The sequence below is a fragment of the Macaca nemestrina genome, chromosome 11 (assembly GCF_043159975.1).
Source record: "Macaca nemestrina isolate mMacNem1 chromosome 11, mMacNem.hap1, whole genome shotgun sequence".
Classification (NCBI taxonomy): Eukaryota; Metazoa; Chordata; class Mammalia; order Primates; family Cercopithecidae; genus Macaca; species Macaca nemestrina.
Window position 1 is genome coordinate 69,084,623 of NC_092135.1, and position 13,177 is coordinate 69,097,799.

The 13,177-nt window shown below is 41.0% G+C and overlaps 1 protein-coding gene across 3 annotated transcripts in view; it reads right to left on the reverse strand.

Annotated features, from left to right (window-relative positions):
• Window positions 1-12,811, reverse strand: part of LOC105483250 (tousled like kinase 1) — a 168,083-nt gene extending 155,272 nt beyond the window's left edge. Inside the window, exon 1 of one of the 3 annotated variants that reach the window (XM_071072923.1) lies at window positions 12,098-12,811. In XM_071072923.1, the coding sequence (XP_070929024.1) occupies window positions 12,098-12,236 (139 nt within the window). In that variant the 5' untranslated portion in view covers window positions 12,237-12,811. Of the gene's footprint in view, window positions 1-11,412; window positions 11,512-12,097 lie in introns of those variants that run through there. The other 2 variants (XM_011744021.3, XM_071072924.1) reach the window with 2 other exon arrangements.
• Between the last annotated feature and the right edge of the window lie 366 nt (window positions 12,812-13,177).

Genomic DNA, 13,177 nt, shown 5'->3' on the forward strand with positions numbered 1-13,177 from the left:
ATGGAGATTTCGAATGATGTCCTAAATTGCTGCTTTCATCATCTTAGTGCCTGTAATTTTCTGTGGCTTTAGAATTGATCACATGTATAAGACACGGTTACACCATTTAAGTGTCAAGCACTGGATTTGGATTAGCAGTGTTTATACATTATATTGGTATGCAGTCATTTCTTTTTTTTTTTTTTGAGATGGAGTCTCATTCTGTCACCCAGATGGGAGTGCAGTGGCACTATCTTGGCTCACTGCAACATTCACTGCCCAGGTTCAAGCGATTCTCCTGCCTCAGTTTCCTGAGTAGCTGGGATTTCAGGTGCGTGCCACCACATCCGGCTAATTTTTTGTAGTTTTACTTGAGACGCGGTTTCACCGTGTTAGTCTGGATGGTCTCGATCTCCTGACCTCGTGATCCACCCACCTCAGCCTCCCAAAGTGCTGAGATTACAGGCATGAGCCACTGTGCCCAGCAACAGTTGTATACTTTAAAGCATTATATTGCAAATTTTAAAAGGGGCCTACACTGTGTTTTTTGTGTGTTCTTACTAGTACCAAGGAGAGAGAGTACTTTATGTGCACTAGGTGCCTAATAATATGTGTTTACCAGTGGGAATACAGGCAGTGTGGTATAGGGATTAGGACTGTGGACTTGGGTTGGCAACCTTTTTTCAATCACTTCTCATCTGTGTGACTTTGGGCATGTTGTTTGTCATTGTTGCTCTTGGTGGTGAATTTTTTCTTTTGAGAGAAAGGCGAGACAAAAAACAAGCTAATATTATGGAGTCATTGAAAAGTAACTTTTAGACTATGTTTGGTCATTTGTACATGTTCCCATATTGCACAGTTTTCCTAATTATCTTTTAAGTGAATGTATACAAGGCTGGGCGCAGTGGCTCACGCCTGGAATCCCAGCACTTTGGGAGGACAAGAAGGGTAGATTACCTCAGGTCAGGCATTCAAGACCAGTCTGGCCAACATGGTGAAACCCTGTCTCTACCAAAAATACAAAAATTAGCCAGGTGTGGTGGTGTGTAGTAGTCCCAGGTACTCAGGAGGCTGACGTGTGAGAATTGTTTGAACCCTGGAGGCAGAGGTTGCAGTGAGCCAAGATCGTGCCACTATACTTCAGCCTGGGTAACAGGGCGAGACTCTGTCTTTAACAACAACAACAACAACAACAAATATATATATATATATATAAAATGTATATAAAACATTTAGTTGATATACATACCAAAACTTAATCGCAGTTGTTGGTCTCATTTCTTCTCACTATATAATACTGTGGTAAATATTATGCACATAGTCATTTTCCATCCTTTGAATTGCTTTTTTTTTTTTTTTTTTTTACATTTCTAAGATTTGCCTTACTGGGAGTAAATAAATTATATTTCTCTCCAGCCTGGACAACAGAGAAAGATCCTGTCTCTAAAAAAAAGGGGGGCGGGGGCGGGGGGCGGGCAGGGAGAAGCAGCAGCAGGAGAAGAAGAAAAGAAATGAAAAAATCCACAGTGAGTTGTTAAAGTGCCATGCATTTCTCATTTAATTTCACAACCTTGTGACATAGTTACTATTACTATCCCACCCTATCAAAAATAAAATCTACAGATAAGGCATTGAGAGGTTAAGTAACTTAGTATAATTAAGTGGCAAAACCCTTAAAACTATTATGTTATATTAACTTGTTATGCAATAATGTATTTTACACATGCTACCAACATCCAAAAAGTATAATGCTGCCAACTAGGTCAGAGAAGTAGGAGACACTGGGAGGAAAAATAAAGGAGGGGCAGGAGCTTGCAAAGTGGTACCATTTATTAGCCTTTTGGTTTTGTTGTTTAAAAGTATACAACAGACTGGGCAAAATGGCTAATGCCTGTAATCCCAACCCTTAGAAAGGCAGAGGCAGGAGGACTGGTTGAGCCCAGGGGTTCAAGACCAGACCTGGCAACAGAGGGAGACCATCTCTCCACAAAAAGTTAAAAAAATCAGCAGGATGTGGTGGCATGCACCTGTAGTCCCAGCTACTTGGGAGGCTGAGATGAAGGGGTGTGCTTGAGGACAGGAGTTGGAGGTTGCAGTGAGCCGTGATCATGTCACTGCGCTCCAGCCTGGGTGGCAGAGTATGACCTTGTCTCAAAAAAAAAGACAAAGAAAAAGAAAGAAAGAAAGAAAGAAAGAAAACTGCATAATAAAAATTTTTTAATAATGACAATTAAAAATATCCAGAGAAAATATGAAACATTTGATAAACTGCATTAGATATTTACTCAGTGTCAAGTTTGCAACCCTTTGATTAAGTGCAAGGCATGTGTTAATATTTAAGCCCAATACAGTATTTCTAAGATGAGCTGAACCCTACCTGGTTCAAAAGTACACGCTCATCTCATGCATGCTGTTGGTATATGAGCTAAGCACATGTATCCTTCAAAAAAATAATCTGGCAACATTTATCAAAAGCCCTAAAATTGTTTTATACTCTGCTCTGGTAATCCCATCACTGAAAATCTAGTATTTAAAAAAAGAGGCTTTTACTGAGTTACTATATCATTATCTATGATAGTCATAAAATTAAAATTAAAAAGACATAACCTAAATGATTCACTATAGTTGTTTTTCTCTCACCATCATCCCTTCCTCAGGAAAACTACACCTCATCCAATTCACGTCATCTCAAGGAGACTGTCAATCATGGCTTTCTGTGGGTTCCCCAACTGACCCTAACCACAGCTACCAAAGTGGCTGCCCTTGCTGTAGCTCATCTCCCAGGTTCCAATGATTGGTTAAGGAACTGACAATCAGAATTGATTACCAACAACCCAGAACTGACACATGCGGACATCAGGAAAGAGAAGCTGTCTTTCAAGTGTGGTTGCTAAGTTAAAGGTATATGTCTGGGGCTCCAGAAGCAAGAGGCTAGAAAAACCCAAAAAGGAGACAAAGAAACCCAGTGACATTACTTGCAACCTTGGATCTGGCTGTTTCCAAAGCCATTCCATCATCTTCCACATACAATTCCCACTATGTGAACCAATACACTCATTTTTTAACTTAACAAAGTTGTGTTGTTATCACGTGTAACCAAAAGATTCATGACTAACATCCTACCTAAAGAAGAACAGTTAACCAATTAGAGTGCATCCATTCAAGGAAATAACACTGACAGAACAGTGTAACTGTTAAGAGCATGCACTCAGCCCAGTCTGAATCCTGGCTCTGCTAAATATTCTCTGTCTGTGCCTGGGTACATTATTGTTTTTTGGTTTTTTGTTTTTTTTTTTTTAAGGCAAGGTCTCCCTCTGCTGCCCTGGCTGGAGTGTAGTGGCATAATCATGGCTCACTGCAACCTCAACCTCCTGGGCTCAGGCGATCCACCTCAGCTTCCCAACTAGCTGCGACTACCGGCGTGCACCACAACACCCGGCTAATTTCTGTATATTTTGTAGAGACAGGGTTTCACCATGTTGTCCAGGCTGGTCTCGAACTCCTGCGCTCAAGCCATCTGCCCACCTCAGTCTCCTTAAATGATGGGATTACTGGCACGAGCCACTGTGCCTGGCCCTTGGGTACATTACTTAACTTCTCTATGCCTCGATTTCCTCATCTGTAAAGTAGGGATACTAACAGGACTTCATATGATTGTTAGGAGAAGCAAATGAGTTACTATTTACAAATGCCTGGAGAGTGTCCAGCATTAATAAATATGTGTATCTTTAAGTAAATGAAATAAGTATCAGAGTAGTATACAAAGTCGAGCTAAACTATATACTTACACAGATGTTTAAAAGAAATCCACAAGGAAAAGGGAAAACTTGTATTTTTTATGAGGCAAATATACAGTATCAAAAAAGGAAAAAACTAAAACATGTCTCTGGTCTCAGGAGACAGGATGAATATGATTACCCTCACACAAACCCCTCTGACCTTCCCCAGAGGAACTACATTCATCCTCAGATAGGAAGCACTTACCTAAGTGTCCAGTGGGGAATCATGAAGTCACACAAGGTATCACATTAACAGCAGAATTTAAACCTAGTAGTTTACTTCCACCAGCTAATTAGTTTTCAAGGAAAGGCACAAATTTATGAGTATAACCAATTATTAACAATCCATATAGATGAAAAAGAAAAAATATTTTAAGTCATCCCCCAAAAACACTTATATTTGGCTAATGAATCTATGTAGAATATAATCACTTTTATTTAACTACAGGTAAAATTGCCTTCTTGAAATTCATTAAATTTCAGACCTAATGATGAAGCCACATTGGGAAAATTTAATTCAAGTTTGACAACCTACCACCTGGATCTGCTCTGTTCTGCATATCTTTCCACTCCGTGACTAACGAATTCCTATCAGTCCACTCAAATCCTGCCTCTCAATTAGGTTTGCTACATAATACATGCTACCAAAGGTTTTGTTGTTGTTGTTGTTGTTGTTGTTAGCAATAAAAGAACTAAAACTAAATATGCTGTAAAATACTTTTTTATAGATTAGCTAGACTGCACATCAAGTCTCTTCCCCCTGCCCATATTGAATACTATTAAGACAGTCAAAGATCTGCCGCTAAAACATTATAATTTAATTTAAAGCCTTGTCCATCAGGTTATAAAGCCTCCACAATAAATAGACTGCTCACAATAAATAGACTCCACAATTAATAGACAGTGGGAAATTTTTTGTTCAAATTCTAATATTTACTTGTTATGGCTCCAGTGGGCTTATGAGGCCAAAATATTAAGATAAATGGAATTACAAATTAGATTACCTAACATGGAAATAAAATTTTTCATTGATGTATCTCTAACATTTTCCATGAATGGACAAAACTTATCTTAAAAAAAGGAAATGTAAGATTTGCACAGCTGGTACAGCTTTCTAAATTGGGTTGTTTGGTTGGGGTTTTTGTATTTTTTAAAAAATCTTATCTTCACACGTGTATGAAAACTCATGCAAAAAAAGTTAACAAAAGTTTAGAGGTAAACTGAATAAGCCTGGAAGACTGATCAGTAAGTTAAAATTTGCTTAGAAAAACTACTAAAATACTAAAAGCCACATTTTCGTATTTTAGGCAATATATCCCAGTGATTAAAATACACCAACTTGGTTCAAACTCCCATTATGTACTACTCTAGGTCACAATGGTAAGTCACTTTACTTCTCAGTGCTTCAGTTTTTTCATCTGAAAATGGGAATAACAACTGTATACATCTTAGAGCTATGAAATACAAGAATTAACGTGCGAACACAATAAACTTTAGCTATTACTGTTACTGTTATCCATATCACCCTCTAAAATATAATTCACTTTTATTTAGAATTACTAAAATAAGCATCTTCCTGGGTCTGAAATATGTGCATACAACAATACAGAGAGATGACGTATGTGAAACAGTCCTTCGACAAAACTTGTAGTTGAGTGCCAACTCTGTAGAGGATGTCCCACTGTGCACTGAAAATATGGAAATTAACAAAATAGTCTCTGAATTCAAGACCTTTCTGTCTAGTAGACAATATAAATAAAACTATAATAAAAGTAGCATGATGCAGATGCTATGGAAACAGACAATCCTATGAGACACTAAACAACACAGGCACTTAACTAGGGGCAAGCACAGGGGTCTCAGATGAAATAAACTCCAGAAATATTTTCTGAGGAACAATCACCTACTTATTTCACTTCCAGGTATCACATTGTTTGTTTATGCAATTTATATCGTTAACATATTAATAAGTGTTTTCAAAAAAACAAGACTACCTATTACACTACTTACCATGCTCATAAACATAAACACCCTTTGGTAATAATGAAGATATTTTCTTTTTTCTTTTTTTTTTTTTTTGAGATGGGGGGTCACTGTGTTGCCCAGGCTGGAGTGCAGTGGCATGATCATATGCCACCATACCCAGCTAATTTTTTTTTTTTTTTGAGACGGGGTCAGGCTGGTCTCAAACCCCTGGGCTCAAGCAATCCTCCTGCCTTGGTCTACCAAAGCTGGGATTACAGGCCTGAGACACAGCACCTGGCCTGATGATATTCTCTTAAAAAAACAAAATATAGCCTTGCAAAGGTTATACCGCCTCTTCAAGAAACATTTCCTTCAGCAATAAATAAAAGCTACAAACTTTCCCCTGCTAAATTATATTAGGACTAATGTCACAGGAATGACAATATTTTTGAGCTGGAAGAGATCTTTGAGAGCCTCTAATCCAATGCTCTCATTTTACAGATAAAAAGAGGCTGTGAAGTATCATGGAAAAAAAAAAAAAACAACCTGAAAGTCAGAAAACTGAATTTTGGGCCCAACTGTCTTACAGCGAAAGCCTGTGCAAATTATCTGTTTCCTCATCTGTAAAATGAGAGGTTTGTACTAGATTGCTTCCAAGATCTGTTTCAGCTCTGTAATTCTTGGTTTATGGAACTGAAGCAGAGATAAGCAACTTGCCCAAGGTCACACAGCTAGTTAATAGCAAAGTAAAGACAACCCTCAGATTCCAACTACAATCACTTTCTCCCCTATACCATACTGCTTCTCCTACTTCATAACAATATTCCTGTAATTTATTCTAAGATTCTTGAAAATCATTAATAAGCATGAAGGAGTTTATGAAACTAAATGACTGATTTCTACAGCTCTTCTAGAGAAAATGAGCTTTAAATCCAAATGCAACAAGTACATGAGGTCTCAAGCTGGGTATTATTACTTACTACACTTATTAATATTAAATTGACCTCAAGAAAGTTGTCAGAATTTATGCTTAAATTCTCACCATCTAAAAATCCAACTCACAGAAGAGATTACGTGCCATGCAAAATTAAAATATGAATTGTTGTAAGTAATGATAAATATTATAGGTATAATTCTAGGAATAAGATGGGAATTTAAATTCTTCCATTTATGTTCTAGTTATATTTAATATGCATTTTTAAATTCAAAAGAGATCAATTTAAACACTTTTCTTCTTTCCTCTTTCCAGACTCTCTAGGTTTAAAAATATTAGAATAGCTTAAGCATATTACTTCTGAAATCATGTAACAATTACAAATAAAAGACTATATAAACTATGCTCATAGTTTCTCTTACAAAATTGAAAATCAGCCCCCATAGTATTCTAAAATTCTGTGCTGAAATATATTACAACTCTACTAAATTGTATCATAAACAGCATTTGGTTCTCTAAAATGTCTGAAGCTTATTATATTTCACAGGGAATTTAGCAAGATTTCATGAAGACTGATCTTGCTGACACCAGAAAATACAGGAAAATCCTCAGAGGAAAAGCACAATAAAAATGCAAAATAGTAATAAAGTCAACAATAGTTTCATACTACGGACTTGAAAGAACATTCAAAAACGTTAATGAATCTATAAGTATAGCTTAACTATATTTAGGGATTTTTAAAGAAACACAGAATGTTTACATTTTTAAATTGGACGAAGCCTTAAGTCACTAATCCAATAGCACTCATCATAAGAATCTACAGAATTTATCTCTACCTCCCCAAAAAACATGTCCCTGTAGTACACTTTAAACTCTCAAAACTAACTACTACTTTCCATTGTTGTTAGTTGTTGCGAGTTCCATTGTAGCTCCACTGTTCCACTGTTTGAAGTCTAGTCATATAGTTCTTACATTCTTGTAAAAAAATTAGACTGACTTCAATCTACGTCTTCCTAATTTTCACCAGTTGGTCTGCCTTCTAAAGCAGGAGAATGGATCTATTCTCCCTCCTACTTATTAAAATTAACAGGTTTTTACAGCCTATTTACTGAAATCCAGGTTTCTTAAATATCTGGAGACAGCTATCATGTCTCCCACCCGTTAGTCTCTTCTGTAAATATATGTTCCTAGACTTCCTGTAGATCCTAGAGACATTTCTGGAATACAGTGCACTTTCACATTGTAAGTAACTTTAAAAAAAAAACCCAAAAAACTGCCACTTGTTGAATTTTGATGTAATACCAAAGAATACTCACTCCTTCCTTTTCCAATCATGTATCTACATGAAGCTGGATTCTCTTCACATATCTCAACCAAAACATCACAACAGAAGGCAGACACAAAATCTAGCTGTCTTCTCCTAGTAAGCCAGAAATCAAGGTGATTTGCAAAAATATAAAACACCACCACTGGTCTAGTTTCTTTGGTTTTAGTACATATTTATTCTTCATAAAAATTCTATTTACAACACACTTTACTTTTAAATTAAATATATTTGAAATTGTCATTTAATTTCTAAAATAGAAAATATTAGTAGACATAGCCACATAAACCTAAATCTCCCTGGGGTCCTCAATAATTGTTCAGCGAGTAAAGAGGCTCTGAGGTCAAAAGGCGAAAGCATAGTCTATTTCGCATAAGATTTTCAAACCTCCATTCTGGTTTCTCTCTTTTCTCTCTCCTCTAATGTGTAAATGTACCATTGTAAAGGAGACATCTGTCACATATCTATTCATGAGCTAGAATCCTTAAACATATAACCCTGTCTTCCTCCAGCTAGCGATTTCAAAAAATTAAAGGTCTACAGGGCCATCTGGTACACCTTCATTTTTAACATCTCATTACTAAATCATCTGAAGTCAAATACTTTAATTCTTCTAAGGAATGCAGTCTTTAAATATGGAAACAGAGCAAGTTGACAGTTTAATCATACTATCATGCCATCTTTTTTTGAGAGAATGCCTCACTCTGTCACCCAGGCTGGAATGCAATGACGCTATCTAGGCTCACCACAGCCTTCACCTCCCAGGCTCAAGCAATCCTCCCAACTCAGCCTCCCGAACCACGCCCAGCTAATTTTTCTATTTTTTGTAGAGACAGGGTTTCACCGTGTTGTCCAGGCTGGTCTTGAACTCCTGAACTCAAGCAATCCACCCGCCTAGGCCGCCCAAAGTGCTGGGATTACAGGCTTGAGCCACCACTCCCAACCCATACCAACCTTCTGGCCAAGTTTTCACTATTTACCAAAAAAAAAAAAAAAAAAAAAATCAAATTATTTATAATTGGCAGGAGCAGGAAAGAAAATGCAAGTGTTCTGTATAACCAATCATTCGATTCTCAGCAATAACCCACTCAAAAGTACCCATGTACTGATATGCAAAAAACCCAACTACTTATCTAGCCATTATGACACTAGGTTCCTAGGCTTCAACAAAGCAAAACTGGGCTTTACTTGAAAACTTTTTTAACTCCTCACTCCCTTAATCACAGGATTATAGAAGACAAAATGGGATGGAGATTATAGGTTTAAAAGATTCAACAGAAAATCTAGAGCTACATTACTGAACACCTCAAACAGAACCACAAGATTGGTAAGGTAAAAAGCTTTGAGACCCAGGGAAAAGAAATCTACACTATATTTATCATATAATTTCCTAAATTCTAATAGACTCCCAAATCTTAAAGAGCTGTATTGTGTTTGTAATAAAACTATATGAATATAATGGTAATAAGGTAAAAAGAGAGAAAGAAAACCACAACATACAGCATCAAAAATAATCGGATTATAATCTTAGATTTTTGGTTTCCAACGTCAAAACTTCAAAATAAGTAACTTTTACAGATGCTTATGGCATATCTTTAACCCATTTTCAAAGTTAAATTTGCCTAAAAGGAGTTCATCACATAGAATATTTAAGTTCATATACATGTTCATCTCTTTGAAGTTTCAATTCTTCTATTACTCTATGTTAAACTGGCTCCACTTTTCAAGAAACAAAGTTAGTTCTCTTCTTGACACATAGAATACATTCAAGTTCCATTAATATCAATGGTTCTTACTAGCAGTAACTAGCCGTCAAAAAGCTTTCTAAAACTTCATCAATTTATATAATGTAGTAACATGTATACCTGAAAAAAGTGCTAAACACTTGTTAAAATAAAAACTGAGATTTCGCTTAATAGAAAACATCTCCATTTTGATACTCAGGGCTTCATATTCCTGTTAGCGTTAGTGAAATCTGAGAACACATCGCCAAACTTCAAAATGAATATAACCCTAGAGAGGATTAATAGTTTTAACTTGCATGCTGGTTGGTCAAAAAGAAATATCCCTCTGTAGCTATACAGGTACTTGGCATGAAGTGTAACTTTCACAAAAGCCTGTCCTATGATATCACGAATTAACAGAAACTCACTACTTCAGGTTACATAAAAACCCACTGCAATCTAAACTGCCAGAAAAAATTTATGGTTATCTGGAAGCTCAAGCTAAACGATTCCAACCCCTCCAAATTTTCAAACATCAGGAAAAGTGCAGAATGTTTTTAAGTTGAAGTAACCTCAGAAACTCACAATCTAGATATTTTGTCTCCCAAATTCCCAATACTGATAACAGATGTCAACAGATAAACAATTCAATACTATGTCCTCAGTATGTAGTTCACGGACTGGCTCACAGTAATGGCTCAATAAATATTCGAGAAACGAATGAATGAACGAATGAATGATGATATAGTCTTAAATTAAGAAACGATAAAATGGTCTTTTTAAATTCACAACACTAACACAAAATATCTTAATGAAACTACAAACAAAAGTAAAAGCATGCTAAAAGCACCAACTTCTCTATGAAATACATTTTAAACCGTTCATTTGGAAATTTTCAAGTGCAAAAGAATCATCAGATATATTAAATTTTTAGTCATTTAATACTTTTATATTCTAATAATGAAAGCTCAGCGTTGGGATAAGATGAAAGGGAGAAACGTCAGTCAATGTATTCCGCCTGTTTAATGGATCCCATAAATCAAAGCTTTCCGTGAATTTTCTAGAGCATATTCATGCCAATCTTTTAAGCCTATTGTCACTTTCACACATGCTCACAGGAACAAAATGACAAAGAATGCAATGCCTGAACCACTAGATTCAGGACACAAAACACTTGATTAACAATTGTCAAGGCTCTGAATAGTAAATATCGACAGACATTTTCAAAATAAAGTACTCCCACCGATTCCTACATAAATCGAAGCTCTTGATTTCTTTAAAACATTCACTAGACTGCTGAACTTCCAGACGTTTGAAAATATGCCTACAATCTCCTCGTGTGCGACAACTGGGAGTGAACAACCCGTTTATCAATTGCGGATGAACATCGCTAAGCGTTTTCCAGACAAAAGAGCGTTAAAAGACATTCCATGCACATTTATTCATCACCCATAAATGTGTTTTCTCCCAAATTTCATTTTATGTCGTATACTTAAAGTTAAATACAGCAAGTTGAAATTTTAGTCAAAAGCACGCCGGTGCTTTACAAGCTGTCTAACTGCTACATCTGGTGGCAGCACACTTGCTTGCAAGAAGCCAGAAAACTTAGAAAACAATTGTAACCGATCTGGTGCATGTTTGCAATAACCTTTACGCAGATATTTCCCACAAAACCCACGACCCTGTCAGAGAAGAACAGTAGCCTACTTGCAGCAGAGAATATAACGCACAAACACGCAGGAGGCAACGGCGGAGGAGAGAAAGTTGCAACCATCTGGAGGGGCGGTTTTAAAAGCCTGCCCACGAGTCAGTCTGTCGTTTAAATTGCTCTAGGGGGCCACACAGGGGATCAAAGTCTGCCTAGGTAATTTCAGTGTCTCTCCCCAAATGAGAGACCCTGCAAGCGAGGGGCATCCTCCAGGTCTGGGGCAGCAAAGCTCGCAGAGCGGGGACCGCCTCTATGGGAGGAGTGCGCGGGGGAAGGGGAGGGGGCTCGAGGACGAAGGCTCCAGCGGGAGGGAAAACCCACCAGAGACCGGAGGCCAGGAGGTTAAGAGTACTGAGTGTGCTGGCAAATGGAGCAGAAAGGGGCTCGCGTCCGGGGGGAGGCTTCCCACCCTCGCAGAACTGGCTCCCAGGAACCCCAGGCGAGTCTGTGCGCCTCGCCCCGTCCCCACCAGCGCGCACCCCCTCGTCCGTCTCTACCGCCACCCGCGAACCACCACCCACAGCCAGGGCAATACCTCCCCAGGGCCGGGGAGCCAGGCGGCCTCGCGTCCACCTCGCCACCATCCCCCACCCCGGGGTCTGGCGGAGGAGCCCCGGGGGGGCGCGGGGGTCCGCGGCACGGGAGGGGAGGCCCGCGAGCGGGCGCGGGCGCGGCAGTGCTTACCTTCCCTGGGCCTCCCGGATGGCGGCGTGTGATTCAGCAGGGACCTGGCCGCCGCCGCCGAGCCCGGGGTTGGAGACGTGGAGAGCTGGGACCAAGATGGCGGCCCCTCCAAACTTCCACTGCTACTTTGGACACTCATCAAGCTACTTTCTGGGAACCCGACTCCCCCCCTGCGACGGCAGCGGCGGCAACGGCACCGGCACCCGCCTCCGTCATGGCGGGGGCCGCGCTAAGGGCGAGCTAAAGAGCGAGGGCTGGGAGGGGAGAGTAAAGGGGATGGGGGAGGAAACCGAGAAGAGGGGCGGTGGGGAGGAAAGAGGTGAGGGAAGGAGAGGGGACAGGGAGGAGGGAAAGGGGGAGAAGCGAGGGAGCGGGCGGGCGCGCCGGAGAAGAGGCGGAGGGAAGGAGCGCGGCGGCGGAGGCGTCGAGGGGGTGCCCTGGGGCCGGGGTCGGAGCGCGGGCGGAGCGCGGGCTGCGCCGGCCGAGGAGACTTCCGCGGGCGGAACCTGCCGGCACCTCTGCAGTGCGTCGGCCCCCGGCGTCGCCCGGGAGGCGGCGGCGGCGGGCGGTGGGTGGCGGCTGAGGCGGCGGGGTAACCTCTGCATCAGTTACAGGCGGCGGCGGCGTCACGCGCCGCCTGTGCAAACACTATCGCGAGGCTCCTGCGCCTCCGGTAGCGGCGGCGGCGGCAGCGGCGGCCGCGGGAGCAGGCTTGGGGGAGGGACCTGCCAGAGACTGGGGGGGGTGGTGGGGGCATGGGGAGGGAGCGAGCGCGCGAGGGAAGAGACGAGAGCGTCGGGGCGACCCTGCCGCACCCGCGGATCGCCGCGCGGCGCGGGAGCCCGGGGTTGCCGGACTCGCGTGCGCGGGGGCAGCGTCCCCGCGCCGGCCGGAGGGAGGCGCGCCCCCGCCGCGCCACTCGGGCTCGGGCGCTGCTGCCACCTGACTCCCCCTCTATTCCCGCGGAAGCGCGCCTGGCTCCTGACCCACACCCAACCCGGGGAGAAATGCTGCTGCTCTCGCTCAGCTGCCGCTTCTCGGGAGTTCAATGTGATCGTTTCTGAAAATGGAACTGAAAAG